General features: G+C 51.8%; 6 protein-coding genes and 1 non-coding gene across 7 annotated transcripts; 5 read left to right on the top strand and 2 right to left on the bottom strand.

Moving 5' to 3' along the window:
- Positions 1-30: 30 nt before the first annotated feature.
- On the bottom strand, positions 31-3,464 carry J3458_012344 (uncharacterized protein). The gene is made up of 2 exons (XM_007808445.2): positions 1,720-3,464; positions 31-1,653 (listed from the first exon to the last, which is right to left on the bottom strand). The coding sequence occupies exons 1-2, from the start codon at positions 2,687-2,689 to the stop codon at positions 467-469; spliced, it is 2,157 nt and encodes a 718-aa protein (XP_007806636.1). The 5' UTR covers positions 2,690-3,464; the 3' UTR covers positions 31-466.
- A 2,087-nt stretch (positions 3,465-5,551) lies between these two features.
- J3458_012343 (uncharacterized protein) lies at positions 5,552-5,869 on the top strand (the record flags this gene model as incomplete). The annotated part of the gene is made up of 1 exon (XM_066120049.1): positions 5,552-5,869. One exon carries the CDS (start codon positions 5,552-5,554, stop codon positions 5,867-5,869), a length of 318 nt encoding a protein of 105 aa, XP_065974995.1.
- A 1,578-nt stretch (positions 5,870-7,447) lies between these two features.
- J3458_012342 (uncharacterized protein) lies at positions 7,448-10,170 on the top strand. The gene is made up of 2 exons (XM_066120048.1): positions 7,448-7,651; positions 7,739-10,170. Exon 2 carries the CDS (start codon positions 8,151-8,153, stop codon positions 9,792-9,794), a length of 1,644 nt encoding a protein of 547 aa, XP_065974994.1. The 5' UTR covers positions 7,448-7,651; positions 7,739-8,150; the 3' UTR covers positions 9,795-10,170.
- Positions 10,171-10,359: 189 nt separating this feature from the next.
- Positions 10,360-10,441, top strand: J3458_012341. Its single transcript has one exon. It is a non-coding gene; the product is annotated as a tRNA-Gly (tRNA).
- Positions 10,442-11,310: 869 nt separating this feature from the next.
- J3458_012340 (uncharacterized protein) lies at positions 11,311-14,541 on the top strand (the record flags this gene model as incomplete). Its single annotated transcript, XM_007816411.2, has 3 exons — positions 11,311-11,637; positions 11,691-12,052; positions 12,106-14,541. 3 exons carry the CDS (start codon positions 11,311-11,313, stop codon positions 14,486-14,488), a joined length of 3,072 nt encoding a protein of 1,023 aa, XP_007814602.2. The 3' UTR covers positions 14,489-14,541.
- A 732-nt stretch (positions 14,542-15,273) lies between these two features.
- On the bottom strand, positions 15,274-17,968 carry SPT8 (Transcription factor spt8). The gene is made up of 2 exons (XM_007816410.2): positions 15,717-17,968; positions 15,274-15,627 (listed from the first exon to the last, which is right to left on the bottom strand). Exons 1-2 carry the CDS (start codon positions 17,657-17,659, stop codon positions 15,399-15,401), a joined length of 2,172 nt encoding a protein of 723 aa, XP_007814601.2. The 5' UTR covers positions 17,660-17,968; the 3' UTR covers positions 15,274-15,398.
- A 1,026-nt stretch (positions 17,969-18,994) lies between these two features.
- Positions 18,995-19,408, top strand: J3458_012338 (uncharacterized protein; the record flags this gene model as incomplete). The annotated part of the gene is made up of 1 exon (XM_007816409.1): positions 18,995-19,408. The coding sequence occupies one exon, from the start codon at positions 18,995-18,997 to the stop codon at positions 19,406-19,408; it is 414 nt and encodes a 137-aa protein (XP_007814600.1).
- Positions 19,409-21,012: the final 1,604 nt, after the last annotated feature.

Genomic DNA, 21,012 nt, shown 5'->3' with positions numbered 1-21,012 from the left:
AAAAAGAAGAGTGAAAAAGCCCAAAAGCTACAAGGTGAAAGTAAAGCCGAGTCCTGTATTTATCCGTATCTAATACTAATGCCTAATGCGGTGTCCGCCGCTCATACAATAGCAAAGCTGCCAATGCCGCTCGCTGCAAACCACGAGATATACCACACAGCAAACGCATAATACCTCGGTCCCCTCGTCTTCCCAAAAAGAAAACAAATCTAGTCGCATGTATATGCACAAGGAACAAAATGCCAAATCCATATTTCTCTAGGCTCCATAACGCCAGAAGCAACCAAGTAGCCAAACTAAAAGGACCAGCTGGTGAACAGTGGTTCCGGCGTCGGCGTCAAAGTAATGACATTGGTCATGGTATCGTGTGTGGTGGCGAAATTATGTAGCGGCCAAGTTACTACCCGGTGCTGTTGGTCGCTTTGAATGGCTTCCCAGCGCCAGTCGTTCTTTGTTTCTGACCCAACTATACCGTCTTGCCGCCGCAATCAGGGATCTTGATACCACTCTTGAGCTTGCGGTTGACGTCCATCAGACCCCACTTGTCTTCCCATTCCTTGTCCTTCTCATTGAACCGAACTTTCCAAGGCTCGTCAAATGCCTCGAACCAAAAGTAATTGGTGCCATTGGCAAGCGCCTGGCACACCCAGTCGTCCATGAAGCGATTCATGTTGTCGACACTCGCGACCGCACCAGGCGTTGACGGCCCGCATGTTGTGGAGGCACCACAGTCCTTGCCGCCATCGCTGGGCCAGCCCGTCTCCGAAATGACATTTTTCGACGTCTCAGATTTCCAGTATTGCTTATCCCTATTAGTCCAAAAACTGTACGTCCAAGACGCTGCCTGCTCTGCCGACACCCCGGCGAAGAATGGATGAATATTGGCCATGATGTAGTCGCTCTTATCGGCCAAACCCTGTTGCCAATTGTCACCAAGGTCAGACGACGCCACGGGCAAGTTGATCTTCTTGGTTGTCAGGTTGGTTCGAACACCATCAAGAATGGTACCGAGTTGGGTTATCGACATCTCTTTACGGAAGAGGATTTCATTGGCAACAATAATGCCTTCAAATGGTTTCTCGCCATATTGATCAAGGATGTCCCACATCTGTTGTAGTTGTCGCGTGTTGGTTGTCGTATTGCCGTCTTGCCATACACCTAACCAGATCTTGATATCGTTCTGCATCTTGAGCTGATTGACGGCATGGATCACCATCTGAGTCTGATTACAGTCGGTGCCGTATAAGCGAATTTTGTTGGTAAGCTGGCTGAGAACTGCAACGTCGCGGGTAATGTTGTTTTGCGACGGCGGATTGTGTACGCAGTCGGGATATTGCGTGTTCAGAGGTGTGTAGTCCATTCCGGGAAACACCTTGTGGAGGTCCTTGTTGTTGAGAAGCGCCTTGATCTCTTTGCTGTTGATGTCGAGGTCACCATTTTTGTTTGTGTCATCCGCCGCCGAGTCACCACTGCTGCTGCCACCAGACTTCTTGTTGCCGGCAATCATACTTCCGACAACACCACCCACGATGGCGCCGGCAACTACAAGAAAGACCAGAATAATCACGAGCCATTTCCATTTCTTGCTGCGACCTTTGTCGGGTGCTACCCAGTTGTCTGGCTTTTCGCGCGCAAGCTCGGACTCACTGCGACCTGCGGCCGAAAGTTAGTTGCCGAGACCGAACTCGCCCAACCGCCATTTGAGGAATAAAAACTTACCGTTTCGATTAAAAATACCTCCAGCGGCCGCCGCGGCCCCAATCCCAGCGGCGCCGGCACCAGCCGCAGCACCAACCCCTGCTCTTCCTCGGTCAGAGTGTGGTAAACTGAGCATCGAATTTCGCTGGCTATGCCGTGAATAGTTCAAGCCGTCATCACCATCGTCAACAATGTCATTCGGATTAACGACACCCAGGTTGGCGTCGTGGTATCTGTGTCCGTTTGTTGGCATTGCCTGATAGGGCTCATCTCCAAAGGACTCGCCACCAAAACTTCGAAGACTTCTTGTCGGGGAGTGGGTGGCAGAGGGAGTGCCGAAAGGATTGAGACTTGACCCAGAACCCTGCGCGGGAAGTTGATGTTGTCCTAGGCCGCGGTTGTAAACCGTTTCTGGAGCATACCCGCCAGGCTGTGAGCTGTTGTATCCGGCATCGTGCGCACTGGGATACTGGCTCCGAGATGGTGGAGGAGGTAGTTGACCGATGCCTCCCGCAGCCCCCATTCCGGTTTCATGAGCCCTGTGATCAGCAACGCTATAAGCAATACCAGCCATGCCCCCAGATGCATGCTCGCCGAAGTTGTCAGCCCCTGGTGTAATGTTGCTTTGGGCCACGTGTTGCGCATACGGGTGATCCTGGCCATCCTGGGCAGGGCCTCTATTGTACGCGGTGAAGTCATTGTGTTGAGGAGGCGCCGGTGCAACCGCTTCGTGGCCATAGCCACGACTGGCAGACGAAGCATCATCATGTCCTACATAAGGCTGATACGACTGGCAAGGTTGATGTTGCTGCTGCATTCTGAATGCGTCTTGCGGTCGCTGCGGTGAGGCGTCGTCGTAATATGGTGAATCCGCTTCATCATAATTATAATTGTAGACATTTCCGCCGGCTTGTCTGGGGGGCGTGTTGTAGTCGGGTGGGTCGCCCAAGGGCTCTCTCTCTTGGTGGTCGTCCCTTCCGTACCGCTGCATGTCGGCAGGAGGGAGTCTATGACTTATTATGGTGCCGAAAGGAGCGTGCTTGCGAACGAGATGGCTGTCAGAGAAGAGGGCACGGGGTGAAGTGAGGTTGGCAGCGAAGGAGAACGGAGTAACAAATTGATCAAAAATTGAGGAGCACAAATGATTGCATCGCAGACTCCCTGACCATGTACTACTCCAAGCCGGGAGTGCCTCAGAAGGGCCGCGGAGAGCACATGTGATGGATGCTCTGCGGCACTTGCTTTTGGACCCGGCAGTTGAAAAAGAAGCAGTTTCGAAACGTCTCGGTGGTCTGCTCTCTAGTCAATTTTGCCAACTCTGCGGCAAAAAAAAAAAAAAAGGCTTGATAGTCGCCGGAAACGTAGTCTTGGTCGAACCGAGCACAAATCGAGCGCCAGCCGGTTGGATGTCGTCAACCAAGTTGGATGATGGGACAGCCACTCACTGGTGTTGGGTGAGTGACGGGTGGCGGTCGCTGCGGTGATGAGGGCCAAGGTAACTCGAAATGGTAGCCCGGCGTGTTGCGATGGCGGACTAGCTCACACGCGCTAGTCCCAGGGCAGCTATTACAGCCCCTTGATGCGCAGCGGTTTCTGCGATGACGAGAAAAGTCAATACAGAGCGGGCTTGGCGATGGGCTGCAAGATGGTTTGAGAGTTGAGAACGATTCAGTCGAGCGTCGAGGACACCTGTGCAATCGACGTCTGGTTGTGGGAGGGGGAAAGAAACACGGAAGGAGCGAGGGACAGAGCAAATCAAATGGGAAGGCGGGTGAGCACTGCGTGCTGAGGCGTGACTCTGGTGACTGCGGTGAGTGAGGCTGAGACAAGCCCACGACCCTTCCTTACCACGAGCTGCATGGAGACTGACATAAGACTGAGACGACCAGAGACTGGGGGCTGCCTTGGAATGCACAATGACCCATGCCCCAAGCATGGAGTTGCTAGGACCATGCACCCCGTTCAACCTGCTGTGCAAATACGATGCAACCAATGGCCATGGAGACAGTTGGCCTTGGACCTTTCAACCGCCGCCCGTCGTGCCAGCCCTTCAGCTCCCCAGGTGCCCTTTTCGTACCCTTTTCTCAACACCGAGTGTTCGTCTTGGCTTGCCGCTCTTACGTTTAACAATCTTGCCCACGAAATCCAACTTGTCGTCACTGCCCCTCGAACACGTACCACGAGTTTGCGACCTTGGTGGGAGTTGAGGATGTGGGATGTCGAGGCCTGTTGTTGGTCCCTCCTCCCCCCGGCAACGTCTGGCATTCAGAGTGGGTGCGCGCGTGTTTGAGAGTAACCTACAGGTGTCTGAGGGGGCCAGGTCATGAATCAGATGTACCACGAGATTTACGGAGTCCCATGAGAAACACGATTGGAACCAGAGAGCAAAGCAAGCTTAGCTTGTTAAATGCCTGGCTGATACTTGAACGCTTCCCAATGACCATGAGCCTTACAGAGTGTGTGCGGTCAACATAAGATTCAGTTCGATCTTAAAAATACCACGCCTCGCTCGCCGTGCGGGTTATCCAGCAGTCGCACCAACTCCGTCCGGCATCGAGATGGAGGGTGACGATATCCGCCAACACGAGCTCCACAAGCCACTTCGGCCGCTTCTGGCCAATGTCGGCCAGTACTCGAGTCCACCAGAACCAGGGGCTTGAGGGCTGTACAAGTTGGTAGTTCCTGGATTAGTGGCATGTGGCAATTTCGTTAGGTTTTCCGACATGCCAGGAACCGACCGTCTTTTCACCTCAGTCTAATGGCCAAGATCGAATGTTGCCAAACAATTTCATCTTCCACGCCATGCTGGTCATGTTATCGCCTAAAAAGATGATGAATCCATGCAGTGCATATTTGCAAATCCAGATGTCGTATTGGAGCTCCAAAGCGCCACACAAAGGCATCTCGTTTAATTCCTCCCTGGCTGGGGCTGGGGCAGGTCTAATATTGGAGACGACAGAGTCAACGTCCGGCAATGCAAGACAATTATGGAGTACGGAGTGCTCCGTGCCATGAAATAGGTAATACTTTGTGGAGAGATGCTGCCTAATACAGTGAACACTTACCGCACATTGTTTGAATTTGGACCCTGCAACATATTGACGCGAGCTTGACCCGCTCCGTACTCCGCACTATCATCCTTGATTAAAGCCACACGAGTTGGCTCGGCTTTTGCGACTTTTGACGCAACATCTCCCGGGCCGTAGCGATGGCTTCATCCGATAGACACTTCAAGGGCGAATGATCGACAGCAAGTGAATTCAGCAAGCTGTTGACGAGCTGGCATGTAATGATGGAGCATGTTGGAGAACGAATCAAGGTGGGTATTTAGGATTGCAATAGTGGCATCAGACTCATGTGTAACTACTGTGGCAGGGTTTCTCCGTACCTCAGGTCATTGTAACGACCGGAATACTGATCGCCAGCAGGTCAACTGGTCCACAAATGGTCTGGTGCCTATTCTTGCTCTTCTCATTCCTACAGCATGCTGTACCCCCTCCCGTTCCAATATGCGGGTCCGCGTACCATATTCGACGCCCTTGCACATGTTCTGGTGCAATATCCGTCCATTTTTGGGGCCGGTACGGGTGCAAGCTTGACCCCGCGGAAACCCTCGGCAGCTATTCAAAGGGCTCTCGCCGTCCATCTACGGCAGTGCTGAGCGGCGCAGCATTCGTTGCGTCGTCCGATCCGGTCGCTGGTTAAATAAACATCGGGACAAGCTGCGAAGTCCTGGCCCCGGAGCTCAATTCCGTTGGATAACACCAGCCCGAGGCTTCATCATCGCTCTTCTGGGCCCGTTTGCCGCCGACTGTCATGAATCGATAGTGGGCACTCCTGATGGGTGATCAATATGCCACAAGGCATTTGGACCTGCCGCTTTTCGGTGCGTGCGCTGAAGAACCATGCGCATTTTCCGAACCCGACAGAGCATAATGACTGGTCTACTTGTTGGGATAGGACTGTGAGCAGCAAGGCGATGTGTGACCACACTGGAGATATCCCGGCCCGAGTTGATTGGCATCAGGCATGTACCACCATTGGTGTCGGGCATTGCAGCACGCCAGATATCCGTGGCAGCTCTACCGTCGCGACGACTCTGAAGCACTTTTTCCTAGATATGAAGACCTCGAATGAAAGTGTTCATCAGGAAGTCCCAGTTTCTTCCTGATTGTTATCAGCCGTGGCAGCGCAGCAACTTGGGTTAGGCTGCTTGAATAGCGTTGGACAGGGTCATACGGCGCGCCGCTTCCAAGATAGCCGCAAACTCTGGTTCAATGTTGTGTTTGCCACAGCTACCCCCAGAAAATCACAGATTATTGGCTCTATCTTGACAAGTGGCGTGGGAAGAGCCGTTCTCAACCGCTGAAAAGGGGCACCCACGCGGGACTACAACGTGCGAGCCCATTATAAGCTAAATGGGACGTGTTGGGCAGAATCAATATTGCAACACGCCATCATGTGATTGGAAATAGTGTTAAGCCCCCAAATTCTTTCTGCGGTCCGCAGCACTACTGCCTTGGCATGGCTATGGGGCCATGTGGTCAGCGGCTGTTCTTTTCAGCTCATGCCGCTGATGGCCTGCATCTATGAATAGATGAGAATCTGGCAAGTACGGGTATGAGGTCATGATCCGACACAATAAGAATCGGGCTTTGATACCTTGAATGCACATGAGGAGGTATGGGCTGAGTTGGAACCTCGCACCGGTTCACACGCAGATTTCACATCTCGAGCTCCTTGCGGAGAAGGCATACCGGAGTTCGTGGCCGAGACGCAGCCGCAGAGCCGCAGGACTCCTTGTCCATCAGAACACTTTGTATTGCTTGGAGTGGCTGGCTGCCGGACGATCAGTTAACTGTTTTGATAATTTCGCAGCTAGAGTTGCCCCAAACGTGCGGTTGGTGGATCGCACAGTTGTTATCCTTGTTGTGGCAACAGTTCTTTTGGCAAGATAGGCGAGAGGAGACGATGCTACATTGGCAAGATGGCAAGAGATCCCTTGACACCCAAATGTTACCTTTTATTTCTCCCTGCCCTTTTTTCTTTGCCCCAAGGGGTTCGGCACTCATTCTCAATCTGGCACAACTCTTCTCTTAAACAGCCACGTCTGATCTTGGGGAAGTGAATTGGCCCATTGGCCTCAATCTAAGGAACCTTCAAGGATTCCTGTAGCTTCCGAAGACTCCGTCGCTTTCCACAATACCTTGACGTCCCGTCTCCAGATGTGCGCTCCCCGCCCCCTTCCCCATGATTGGCCGTGAACCCAAGGCTGTCGACTTTGCCTGCCGGGTCGGCACGTCAGTAATACGCCCGTCATGCATAGAGTTTTGTGGTGGTGCCTTGAATCGAGCAATTGTCTGCCGTCCTCTGTGGCTGTTGGTTGCTTTTCTTTTTAACCTTCTTCATTGTTAAACGACCGCCGTTCAAGGGGTCAAATGCCCTCACTACAGACTACAGCCTACAGCCACACTATAAACTATATGGACAGAGGGGCTTTGGCGGTTTCTTCTTACCAAGTACACTGAAGAGAGCGAGAAACCTCGGCTGTCAAGGTGCCTCTTCGATACAACACTGTGGCGTCTCACACCGATGACACGGCCCAAGGCCTTGCTCTCAGAAACGACAGACCACTGTCGCCGACCAAGATATTTCCCGCAAGACGTCATGGAGATCCAGTTTTCTATACCTATTAATACAGCCAAGCAGAGCAAGTCTCCCGAGTAAGTTTTTCCGGTTTGATATGTCTGTGGAGTCGCCATCGGCTTAATAGTATTGGCGACGAAGACTTGCATAGACTGACACACTAGGAACCATAGGTCCTCTGGATTGTCATCACCTTCGAAGCCCTCACCGCCATCAGGTCGGGGCAGCACCCATAGATTTGCGCTCGAAACTAGAACACGGCATAAAAGACGAAGTTCAACGCGAGCCCGGACCGGCTGTGCCACCTGTAAGTCCATAATCCTCTTTCTTTCATCATATTCAGTCGCCATCAACCTGAAAACAAGTCCCCTTGCTAAATATTTCCAATGTGTAGGCAAGTGAGTCAAAGACAAACTCAAATATTTTTCATCGTTACGTTTCGTTGCCCACTTGAATATCTGCGATGCAAGGAAGAAGACCTAAACCCAGACTTACTTTCTCCTAGAAAACGACACGTAAAATGCGACGAAACCAGACCTGCATGTCTGAATTGCCTCAAGTGGCGTGGCTACTGTGACGCTTACAGCGATGACGCCGAGTCTCAGCCTTCAAAGGCTACTCCTGCGGCGAACCAAGGCGTCAAACTCATCCACACGAGGAAAGCGCCGCTGTTGCTCACGGAACCCGCCGTCAACACCATCCGCTTTGCCAATAGCGAGCAGAGGGCGTATTTTGACGAATGGTCCAAGCTGTCGGTGAGCTTTCTAAGTGGCGGACTAAGTCAAACGCGCTTGTGGACAACGACTATGCCGCAGGTATCCTTGGAAGAGACGGCATTGCGATACGGAGCGATGGCTGTGGGCGCGTTGCGGAAGGCATACGAGCTTGGGAGTCCATCTACGGCACTGACGAACGGGAATAAGCATTATCTCAATGCTGTCATCTACTACTGCGAGGCACTGCGACTCCAAGCGAAAGCTAACCCTACTAGGGAGGGGTTGCGAACAGCACTTCTATCATCCCTCTTATTCATTTGCTTCGAGGCACAGCGAGGAAACATGCCTGCCGCTCTAAAGCATGTCACGCACGGTTTTAGCATGTTGAACGAGTTGGCTGCCTGTACGGACCTCGCTCCAAGCCTGGTTAGCATTGCGCCAGCACCGCCAGCGCTGGTGCAGGAAATTCTTGATTGTTACAAACCACTCGAACTCCAGTCGAGATCTTTCATGGGATCGTACAAGAAATTCTTCCACCCGCAGACCCCAACCAAAGCTGTGCCAGGCGCATTAGCACCCGGGGCTTGGGGGATTGCCGCGACAAGCCAAGGCAGTCCGGCTGCGGGTTCCGATACTGTGCACTCGATCCCAAGTCCACCAAGTCACCCAGGGACCCCATGGCGAGGTCCGCCCTCATCAAGTACACTGGCATTTCAGACGGGACTGCCCAGCCCGCAGAGTCAAAGCAGCAATCCAGAGACACCACCCGGTCACTCGCCTCTCCAGGGCGCTCGACGGTTTGCCAGCATTGCGCCCTTTACAAAACACTCTCCATACTTTCGGCCGAGACAATCGAACATCACTACGCTAGATGATTTGCCACAAGTGTTCAAGGACTTGGACGAGGCCCAGGGATATTGGAGTTTGGTCCAGAAGGCCATGGTTGCACATCTCCCCATGTTGACCATGGTGAGCTCACAACTCGGTCTAACAAGAGCAGTCAGCGAGGCGGAGCTAGACATGAAGCTGTCCAGCGTCAAGCAGAACCCCCAGATCACTAAATTCATCGCCGAAACAAGATACTGGATCTCCCGGTGGGCTGAAGCCCACGAGCCATTATACCAAGCCATCTGCCGCAACGCCGTCAACGACTACCAGACGTACCTTCAAGCAATCAACCTGCGAATTGAATATCTCATCCTATATATATACACAACCGTGCCCCGATTCTCCGGCCTCGTCACGGCCAAGGGCCTCACGCCCCAGTACCGCGAAATGAACCGTCTCGCAGAAACCCTGCTCATGGCCCGACCGAATTGCGGATTTGCAATGGACTCGGGGTGGACATGGCCTCTCTTTATCTCGTCATTCAGCTGTCGAGACCGTGCGGTTCGTGAAGACGCCATCCGTATCCTGGGCCAGTACCCAATCCGAAATGCCCTCCGTGACAGTCGAGTATTCCGGGCAATAGCGATGCGCAGCCAAGAAGTCGAAGAACAAACAGCCATGGAAGGGACGGAACACGAGCAGTGGCTGCGGCTGAGGCGACGAGAGCTGGTGTTTGAAGATTTCGGCACCAACATCATATATCGGTCCGCGCAGAAGAACGCCGAGACTGGGGCGTGGGAGCTCGTTGAGGAGATTGCCGACTTTACCGTCTTGCCCGACGGGAAGCTGGACTGGCATCGTCAACCGGTGTCGGCCTCGGCATCCATCTTGTCAGGCGTGTGTTAACAGAGCCCCTTATGAGATGACTTTTGAGCGTGCCAGATGGATAACATCATGGCTTTACTAGATGCAACGTAACGGCCGGAAGCGAGCGATTGATTCTTTCTTTTATTTTGTTTTTTTTTTGGTTAAAGCATCATGAATGGAGTAGAGATTTCAGCATGGGATATGTGGGTGTGTGGTTCTGGATTAGGTGCATCCTTAAACAAGGCGGATGGATCTGGAAGCTCTATTGACAAGGGAACCGGAAGGGAGTCGACGTGATTGCATGGCTTGCAATATGGCTAGGTGGCTTGCGTGTATACGAATACGTATGGATGCTCAAGATGATGCGTGCCATGATTGTGATTTATAACGCCTGCGAGCCGCCCAATTGTAAAAGCCGATTGTAGGATATATTATTATCTATGTATATGCAATGGACATACCCCAAGCGGTGCAACATGTTGTGAAGACCTTCATTGCACCTCAATGTGTTTCGGGACAGGCTAGCGCAAGCGAATCCCGAGGTGGGATTGGCATATTACTGAGCCTTCATAAATTAAAATACGTTAATCCAAGATATCACAAAGCGTAATTGGTTTAGTGGTAAAATTCTCCGTTGCCATCAGAGCAACGTCGGGGAGCCCTGGGTTCGATTCCCAGATTACGCAGCATTCTTATTTTCGCCCCGTGTGTCGACTTCCCGATTACCCAATTCGGTGCGCATATTGCGCCGGATTTTTTGTTTCATTTACTTTGATTTCTATTTTTGAGCGAGGGGTGTGTCGCGAGGTCTCTGTTTATTGAGAGTTGGAAAGTGGAGGTTGTTACAGCGTAATGAAAATGACTACTTGTTATAGGTTTGAAGAATGAACACCTTAATCTGCAATGCTTCACTCGAATTCATTAGCAAGATTTACGGCCCCGGGTTGCTAGAAAACCTTCTTCTACCATCAAGCTCCCTGGCTGTAAATATCAGAGTCTATGACTTCTATTTCCAACAGACGTCGACATATCACTGCTCCTCCGGGACCTGTTTTGAGATACGAACTGAGTGTCATATGTGAGAAGACTTGGGGCCGAAATCGGTGATATGAGAGGCTTACTTACTAGAAGCAAGACAATAGAGAAGGGGATTTCGTCACTAACATATGTCTTATGCACTTCTTTCACCTTGCTTATCTCGCAACGGATGAAGATGTGATGCTGCCCGTCCACATGGTTGCATGTTCTGTTGAATCAGGACTCACGATTACACCGCACTATACGGTAAAGTTTGAGAATTCAATCGAACACTAGAGAATATCCTGATATGGCTCTCTACACCCAGGCGCAGGGCAACTCGTTTAATGATTCCGTCTTGGGCTCGGTTTGTCTTTATGGACCCGTTTGCCATGCCAGCTGCCGGCAAGGCAAACGGCGAGCTGGCAGCTGGCAAGGCAAGCATTATGAGTTTAAACCAGACGCGTCCACGTCCATCTGCCCTTTTGCCTTTTCTTCCCATTTCGTTCTCTTCATTTACTCCCCATCATATTCTACCATGGAATCCACCCTTTCCGACTTCTTTTCCCGCACAAATGCAGCTATTCAGCCTCCACGCGACTGGCGGCAGATGCCCGACGTCCCTGATGCAGAAGAATTTATGAGCAGCGAGCCCCCCAGGCTCCCATTGAACGACTTTGAAGCCCGGCCCCAGTTACGAGACCAGTTTCTTGAGACTCAGTATCGTCTATATCGATATGAAGCCACCGAGACCTTAAGACGGGCCATACAAACGCTGCGAACGGCTCGCAAGTACCAATCGATCCCGAACGAGCAAGAGGGCAGTACAGCCCATAAACTGGAGAGAGTCAGCGTCTACACTGAAGTAAGTCACAATCCCCTACTAATAATGAAGATCACTGACAAGATTTCGATTAGGTTCGTGTTGTCGGCTTTGCCCTTGGACCAAGTACAGCTGGCCAACGACTCATCGTACCGAATGCTCCAGTCCAAGACGAGGATGACGACGATGATGTCTCTCCTGACGAAATGGAGCTATTCTGCCCGGGGACCTTGCTTGTGCTGTCTAGCGACTGCTTCGAGACCACATGCTATGTTGCTACTGTTCTAGAAAACGAGGGATTGCGCGATGTCCCACCAAGCATTGATATCTGTTGGGGGAAGCAAGATTACGTCGTGTTAGATCCGATGCTTAATCTAGTAATGCTCGAGTCAACGAGTGGATATTTTGAGTCTCTTAGGCACACCATGGTGGGATTGCAACACATGTCTGAGACCAGGTAACCTCTCATCAAAATATCTGCACATTGTCGCGTTGATTAATACATCTCAGTTGTCTCCTGGACCAGTACATATTCTCACCACGCCCGCACTCTGTACCAGATGTTCCCTATCTCAAAGAAACCCCAGATGGAAACCCGGTCATCCCAAAGACCGCGAGAGGCCTTGACAAGTCGCAGCATAATGCCTTTACAGAGGCAACAACACGAGAGATTTCTATTATCCAGGGACCTCCAGGAACCGGCAAAACTTTTACTTCCAATGTCATCTTGCAGAGCTTAGTCGAAACACAGCTTCAGTGCCGCGAGGCGCGTATTAAGCCTGGACCTAGAATACCAGTTATTGTGTGTGCTCAAACGAACCACGCCTTGGATCAACTACTCCAGAAATACGTGGAGACCCCGGGGTCTGGAAAAGTTGTTCGTCTTGGCGGGCGCAGTAATAATGAGGTTATTGCAAAGCTCACGATACCGAACTTACGGAGGACACATAGCCCTGCCAGTTATCGACCACAGCCAGCTGGAAAGGCAGCATCGATTGCTGGGCGGGCTGTCGGTGCAATCCGCAGGGCCCTTGTACCAAGTGACGACATAGCAAACGCCAAAGAACTCTTTGACCATGATCTTATTTCGGAGGATCAGTACTACTCAATCACCAATGACGGTTGGGAGTCGAATGAAGATGGTAAATGTGATTTAGCGGATTGGCTTGGCAAGCCTCAAGGTAAGCTTGAAGACAGCTGCACACGCCGGGATGACGAGGTCGAACGGGGGCTCGAGCGGGGGCCTCGTCGGCGAGAATCGAGAGTCCGTTTTATTCCTTTACCAACATTATCGGATAGGTCGGCCAGCTCTGTTTCCCAAGACCTCGCCAGTCATCTACTGGCAAGCTCACGCAATTTATACAGCATCAGACCCGAGGATCGACAAGTCATCTACAATTACTTAAGAGAGAGGCTTCATGCTATGAAAAGCCCCTCAATTGCAGATGTTATTCAGTCCTACAATGGAGCCCGAGCGTCAATTCAGAGCATCAAGGTACATAATGACCTCGCCTATATACAGGCGGACGAAATCGATGTGGTTGGATGTACTGTCACCGGGTTGATGAAATACCGACACCTCATCTCTGACCTTAGACCTCAAATCTTGCTTATGGAAGAAGCGGCAGAGGTCCGCGAAGGCGACACAATTGCATGTCTCTTGCCCTCTATAGAGCATCTTATTCTCCTCGGCGATCACCAGCAACTCCAGCCACACGTCGATATGATGGAGCTAGCCAGTGATCCCTACCGCCTTAACATCTCCATGTTTGAACGACTCATTAAACTTGGAATCCCACACAAGACCTTGCTTCAACAACGCCGCATGATACCATGCCTGAGAGAAATCGTGCAACTCTTTTATCCAAAATTAGTCGACCACACGCCCACCATCTCGAAACTGCCACTCCATGTCTCTGGTGTCATTAAGCCACTATGGTGGTTCCAACATGACTGGCCAGAAGAACCTGGGTTTTGCAACGGCAGCTCGTTACAGAACTTTACAGAGGCGCAGATGATTGTACGATTTGCTCAATATCTGGTCACGCTGCGAAACATCCCGCCAGAGCGCATTACCATGCTCACGTACTACAGAGGCCAGGTTGACTTGCTCAACAAGCAACTGGCTGCCAACCAACGACTCGCATCACTGGAGATAAAGTGGTCGGTACGAACTGTAGATGGTTTTCAAGGAGAGGAGAATGACATCATCTTACTCTCTCTAGTCCGCGGACCCAATGGAAAAGCGGGTTTCTTGACACAAGAGAACCGCGCCATTGTTGGGTTAAGCCGTGCAAAAGTGGGCATGTACATCTTTGGGCATCAAAATGCTCTTCTGAAACATCCTCGCCGGACTTGGTCCAAGGTTATACGACAGATTGGGGAAAACCAAAGTCGGGCATTGCCCCTATGTCCCGGCCCAGACGCAGACAAGGTGGTTCAAGTTGACCATCCAGATCAATTTAAACGAATACTACGAAATGCAAGGCATAAGTTGCCAAGAAATGGAAGCCGAGGCGGAAGCTCTTCTGGTGGCTCAGATACGGGAACCCAGCCTGAAGGGCCTGGGGCTCGCAGTGTCGAAAGCCCTTCAAAGAGCCAGACCCCAGGGATCAAAGCTCCCGAAAGCAGCCCGAGCCAAGATGCACCAAGCCGCCAAGGGAGGTTGGGATCCTGGACCGCCAATCTCCCAAGCCTGCCGCCAGAAAGGCCGGTAGACGCAACAGAGTCCCTGGCTTCCGATTTGGAGCTGTTGTCATTCGAAGATTCGGAAACAATCCCCATCTCGCAGCAGCTGGCGTGGGATGTCACGCCGCTGCAGCCAGCTACAGAAGAAGTGGAGGAGGAATGGCTGATAGAGTTTTCAGAGGACGAGGCGAAAGGGGACAGATGAGCGGGAACAGTTACACTAGAGGCACATGGCAAGCTATTTTTGCTCTACCGCGCCAATATGGCATAACGCGGCCTCCGGAAGCCGCGGGGCTCAAGCGCCTTGGTGACACCTCAACGCGTTTGAAGAGATTGGCCAAAGTAGATGCTTAGATGCTTAGACGAGATTCATTCAAGCTACCGCATTTAAAGTAAATAGTGTTTCCACAAATCCATATCGTACGTCGAAACGTAAAACCGTAATCGGACCAGCGTCATAGTCCAGAGATGACATCACATTACGAATAAAAAGCCGTGATGAATTGTATCACCTTCCATTTTCCAACAGGGCGTAAGAGGCGCTAGGCCCGGCCGCTCGGTCCGGCAGTAACCCGGCCGAAAAAATTACCGCATTAGGTAACTAACATCGGGCCTTGATCTGCCCGCTCTGCAAACGAGCTCTACCAAGCTCTGCGCATCTAGCAACGATAGCATTGAAATAGTCTAGACGCTATGAGTGTAGAAGAGAATGTTTGGACGTTTGGTCACGCGTACTACTGCCTAATAAAAGCGAGAAAAAGCCGTTGAAATAAATCGTATTTCCTCTCCTATTATACTGGCGGCGTTAATGCCTTTAAATGTATGGTTATTTTTTATTCATCAGACTGCAGGAGGAAGGAGGAATTCCCTTTGTTATAGCGCCTTCTGGACACAAGATGGATGGTTGCATTGGCTGGCTTCGCTACGGGGTCGCAGACGGTTGGAATCACAAGTTACTGATGGATGCCGAGCACGGATCCCGCCATAAATGGATTAAAACAAATTGAATTAGCCCGTCTCCCTGAATGACAAGGAGACTAGGGTTCCGATTTTTAACATTACTATAGGCATCTTGGCGGGCTCGGCTGGTGGTGCCAAATGCGGCATTGTACCGATTAATCATTGACTACATTAATCTCATACCCGATTAAAACTTCTGTGCTCGTGCCATCCCAGCCTCGTGTCCCTGCCGCACTCAGCATGAACCTGCTTGTCGGGTCAATGTACAAGCTGGAAATGACGCCGGCACGCGGGGGCCCGGGGATGATGAGGAACGGGACAGTCGAGTGCTTGAAGGCCCGGGTGTCGTGGAGGTCGTACAGTCGGAGGATGTCATGCGATGCGCTGGAGAGACGAGGGGTTAGCCAGTGACTCTGGAATTTTCATGAAAGACTAAAAAGCGTGATAACGATGGCTCCGGAAAAGCCACTTACCAAACAAGATGGCGTCCGTTGGGCATGGGTCGCACAGCGCTGACAGCACCGCTTCCAGCCGGGAACTTGAGTGCCCTCTCAGGCTCCCAGCCTCTCTTTGCCCTTCTCACGTCAAACTCTTCTACTGTGCCGTTTCTCCTCCCTGCGTAAATCATGTTGCCGTCCGGGCTCCAGCACGCACTCATGCACCAGGGCGGAACACCCTGTCTCGTACCGATTCTGGCCACGGCATTGGGCGCTCGGCGGTCCCAAATTCGTATTGTGCCGTCAATCGCCGAGGAGAGAAAGGTGGTTGCCGATACTTGTGACTGGTCAAAATGCTGCTGCTGCTGGGAGACTGGATGGGAAGCTGATAGGACGGGTGATTGTGACTTTTTCAGGAACCCTTTATCTTGGGCTAGTTGTGCCATTTCCCTTGACTCGTCTTCCGCTTTGGGAGGCTGTGATTCACTGGACTGTTGCGCGATTGCCGCTTCTTTCGGCGTGACGGTGGCCACGGCCGATGGCTTGTCACTGTCGACCTGCATCATGGCGTCTTGTGACAGAGGTTGTTGCTCCTGCGTCTGTGTCTGTGATTGTGTAGTCGGCGCACTCTCCCCCGTCTTGGTATCTGGTTCCTTGGTGGCGGTGCTCAAGTCAGTCATGGCAAAGTCGGCAGAGTGGTCCATACCCCCCTCGTGGCCGGGCATCATGTCCATGCTGGCACCAAAGGCATCATCATCGTTGCCGAAGGGCTGCTCGCCTGCCGTCTCTCCGAATAAACTCCCCGCGTCACTACCGCCAAAGAGACTCTCGTTACCAGGCGAGGCTGCGGCGTCTCGACCAGCGGCGCCAAGTCGGTCAGCGGCTCCGGCATCACGCGCACCAGATTCGTCCTTTAGGACACCGTTGACAGGCGGAGCGCCATTATTCGTCGATATGGTGGTTGATGGAATGGGTTCGTCTGCTTCCACCGGGACGGGGTCACCGCTTGCAGGGCGCAGCTCGATGGAGGAGATCTGACCGCCTGATCCGTCGAAGCTGCGGATGGTCTGGCCAGTGTTCAAGTCCCAGTCGAAAATGTTCTTGTCCCAACCGCCGCTCAGCACGCTCTTTTCGTCTGGTGCAAGCATCAGCGAGCTGACAGCGTTGGTGTGCTTTTGCAAACAGGCAATCTTTTTGCCCTCGTCATGACGGACGCTCTGTAGGTTGATGCCGCCCGATTCTAGGCCGGAGAGGAGCCAGAGAGCTCGTGAGTGAACAGCCAATGAGTAGACGGGCGACAGATTGTGGTCCTGATCCCCCCGTCCTGGGGCGGCTGGCTCCTCGTTTTCCCAATACGACATTAAGATGCCGGCCTTGGTGACGCTGTCGACAAAGGGGTGCTTCTGGGCGACGGTCAAGGCCAGCTTGCCGTTGATGGTGCCGGGTCCATCATATTTGCGAATATAGCCGTCTGAGCCTCCTGTTATCCAGTAGCGCAGGTCCGGGGTGATGGCCATGGCATTGATGCTCGTCGACTGGGGCGCGGCCATTGTCGGGACGATGTCGTAGAGTCGCGCCGTGATTGCCTCTGGTCGTAGAGATGGACGGAGGCGTAGCCGGGCGGCGGAAGGCGTAGGCGTAGCAGATTTGCTGGATTTGACACGCGACTTCCCATCTCCATCGACATCGGGTTCGCCATGGGCGTTGGCATTGCCATTGGTGTTAGCATTGGCGTCGCCATCAGCAGTCGCAGTCGCAGTCGCAGTCGCGTTTTGGACGGCGGCGGCGTCGTCACCTTCGTCGTCGCCGCCATCGTGATTCTCGTTGTCGTCGTCGTTGTTCTCGTCGTCGTCGTCATTATTGTCGTCGTCCTGCTCGGCGGCGTCGTCTCCGTCCTCGGCATCCTCCATGACCTCGTCCGGCTCGTTGGGACGCTCCGACTCGGGAGAGCTGGCTGAGAACCTGTCCTCCTCGTCCATGGCTACCGCACGGATGCTTCTCGGGTCTGCTGGGAGTGCTTCTAGGCAGCGCGTGCATGTATATGCAGCGTCGGGTGGCTTGGGAAGCCTTTGAGGAGGAGAGTGCTGTTGTAGGTTCGTAGAGTCTGGGTCGAAACACGGAAAGAGCTCGGTGGCTATTGCTGCCTGTTATCCAGCATCCGCCCAAACATTGAATTCATCCAAGCTCTCTCCGAGTCCTTCCTTGCATCGCATATCTAAACCATAAAATTACACCCTACTCATCGAAGCTCTCCTCAATTACGCCGAGTTGAACTTGGCTAGTAATTTGTCCATCGATTTTCCTTAACATGCATGGTAACCAGCGTCAGGAAGGTAAATTTGGCCAACAAAGTATTCAGGTATAAGCTTAATACGCCATCATCTATTATAGCACGGCGCATGATAGTGAGGTACCTCATCTGGCCAAAAGCTCGTGGACCGCGGAGCAGGAGCCAATCAATGGACAGGTACCTAATGGAAATACCCCACTCTTCACTGTTCGGAACCTGAGATGCTTCATTGCTCAACGTTGGTTGAATCATCGGAACAATCAAGGCTTGCTTCGGGCTCACAGGGCCTTTCTTCGCCGTCATTTAAACTGCTCGTGACGACTATTCAGAGCTGTGGCTGGTTGAATGAAGCCATGATTGACCACCAATCAAATCATCATGGCTACGTCGGACCCGGGAGAACTTGTATTGGAGTTCCATACTTCCTTCGAAGCAGTTGACGTGTTCGAAGATGGAGTCCTCCGCCCCGGTCATAGCTACGGAGGGATGGGAAGTGATTTAAAGTGACTCGATAACATCTACTTACGACTTTGGACGATTATTCCGGGCAGCACTTGGTCTACCATTGTCATTCAGCTCGATACAACCAAGCATATGTTTGGGGTAAGGTTCATGACCATGGAGAGTCCTTGGATGAGAGAAAAGTGAAGTCTGCCGTCGCTCGCAACTTCGTGGCTGCCTTCGTGTGCTGTTCGACTACTCCGAGCACCAAAGCACAATGGGCTGCGTCGTAGTGTTGATGAACAAAGGGCGAATTTGGTCGAACACTGGCGTCACTTTGTTTAGTTTAGCTAAATGCACAACTACCAGAAACCAACAAGACACGTTCTCTCCCCTGTTCACGAAGAAAACAGAAAACACAGACACCACAGGTGCAAGGCGCAACAGTCAACTGGAAAGACGCCACAAATATCGCTGTTAGTATAATGCCGGCCATGCCACCCCTGATAGCACATACCACCACCCATTTTCAATCGCAGTAAACCTCCCAATACCGACGTGTCGAACCTTCAATACTCGAGACATGCCCAAAACCGTCAACAGCCCGGGGCCCCCCGCATCCGAATACGCAAGTAGCTCTCAGTCTTCTCGGAGTCCTCGTGAGAAGATGCATCCTGAGCAAGAAGAGTTACTAGACGACCTGTGGAAGAAATATGAAGAGCTGCGTAGACACAGGAAAAAGTGGAGTTTCTGTCTATATCCTGCAGCATTCCAAAAGAGGGTTATTGACAAATGCGATGAATACGTCAAAAAGCACGGCGACCTGTACGACCAATTCGTGGAAAGAAACGAAAAGGAATTACGGGACCAGGCCGAACTCGAAGCTCTTCGACAAGAAGCCGATCGACGAGCCGCTCGCCGAGCTCCTCGTCCTCAAAAAGCTGCTCAGCAATCTCCTCCTCCTCCTCAAGCTGCTCAACAAGCAGAAAGGGCATGAGAATTAGCGGCGCATAATGAGCGGCCCAAGTCTGAGCATAACGGGGACTCCCAGTACGAGGACCTGTGGACTTGTATAGCGAGAAGCACAAAGACGGCATTTTAGAGGCCGAGAGGAACAAGGACGCAGAGGCCCATGAGAAGGCCGCGGATAACAAGGAAATGAAACACAATACTAACAAGAACATACATAGAAAAAAAAAAAAAAGAAAAAAAAAGGGGGGCAATGGGAGGAACTCTGACGACACATATAGTGAGGAATGTGGAGCGAGAAAGACATTGATGATTGAGGAGCCGATACGGACAATGGAATGGGCATGTCGGCGCAGTGTGCGACCTTTTCGCATTATGCTCTATCGTGGCTTGTGATTTTTGCAGAGACTTGCCGTTTATAGGAGGATATCTGTGCGTTTCATTCGGAATCTTTGGCAAAGACACGCAGGTTAAAGGAGAATATGCGCACCTTTTATTCGGATAACATGACAGTTTGTAGGAGGATATGTGCGCCTTTAATTCGGAATACACGGCAAAGACACGCCGCTTGTACAAGGATACATGTATCTTTATCCAGAAACCACCAATACACTACAACTTCTTCAAACTCATCAAATACATGTCCTACCTGCAAAAAAACCAAGTGTGAAGATAAAAAAAAAAGGCATCCTCGCCCCAACTCCCACACCACCAAAAAAAAAAAAAAAAAAAAAAGAGCAACAATATGCAAAATCCCCAAAAGGGCAAGTAGCAGATCAGCGTCACGGCCCAACTCCCAACCACCAACCGCCACCGTCTCCAATCCCGCAAGCCCGAGCACCACACCATCTGATAACAGGAGCAGCAGTCCCTCCACGTAGAAAGCAATCAAAAAAGCGCACTGTTAGAAGCACGATGCAAAGACAAGCTCGCTTCTGCCTACAGGCAGCAGAGACAAGCACGCCACCAGCAAAAGAAGGGGGGAACGACAGCACCAGCGCCGGCATGCAACACAGCTGCACAGGAACAGGTGCAATTTCACGCGGGGAACAAGCGCGAGGTGAGTAAGACTTGGAGGGTAGGTGAATAGGGGGATATCCGGCCCGTCCCCCTTTCGCACGCAGTGTGAATCGTTGTCACGACAAGTCGACAGCTCTTCATGTTCACTGCGCAAATGCCCAGCCGAGAACTTGGCTTTTTTTCTCACTCCACATGGTCTTCCGGGGAGCGGCGCCTGATAAGAGTCATTATGCCAAGGCAGTGTCACCGCTTCGTTGTATCACTTGGCCCATGGTCCGTGTTAGTCGCTGTTCACGCTCGCCGGCTACATGCATGTTAGTCACGATGCTTCTTTCCTTTTGGGAAAGATGTCGAGAATCATGTAAATCGCTTTTCACGATTATAGCCCGATAAGAAAAAAAAACTCCAAGGGTATAAAGATTGCCGCGTGTATTTTTTTTTTTCTCTGTTCTTTTCTGGGCAAACGAGCTTGGACGGATTCAAAGGCCAAAGCAACCCGGTACCGGAGGGAAAGACATAGTCGTCCGACGCTTCAGGCAATACTTTGACGATGCCGGATCCGCATAAACACACGACGAGCTCTTCTCGGCACGGCTCTTTGTCTGATAGCCG

This window comes from Metarhizium acridum, assembly GCF_019434415.1.
Source record: "Metarhizium acridum strain ARSEF 324 chromosome Unknown scaffold_255, whole genome shotgun sequence".
NCBI classification, from domain to species: Eukaryota; Fungi; Ascomycota; class Sordariomycetes; order Hypocreales; family Clavicipitaceae; genus Metarhizium; species Metarhizium acridum.
The sequence above is the reverse complement of the archived record's forward strand: the minus strand, read 5'-3'. Positions and strand labels throughout refer to the sequence as shown.

Excerpts from the sequence above, each read along its gene's own strand:
- J3458_012344 (XM_007808445.2), bottom strand. The coding sequence starts at position 2,689 with ATGCAGCGGTACGGAAGGGACGACCACCAAGAGAGAGAGCCCTTGGGC. Across the intron at positions 1,654-1,719 it reads AGGTATTTTTAATCGAAACG|GTCGCAGTGAGTCCGAGCTT; the intron begins GTAAGTTTTTAT and ends TTTCGGCCGCAG.
- J3458_012342 (XM_066120048.1), top strand. The coding sequence starts at position 8,151 with ATGCCGCAGGTATCCTTGGAAGAGACGGCATTGCGATACGGAGCGATG.
- SPT8 (XM_007816410.2), bottom strand. The coding sequence starts at position 17,659 with ATGGACGAGGAGGACAGGTTCTCAGCCAGCTCTCCCGAGTCGGAGCGT. Across the intron at positions 15,628-15,716 it reads AACGGACGCCATCTTGTTTG|CGCATCGCATGACATCCTCC; the intron begins GTAAGTGGCTTT and ends TCGTCTCTCCAG.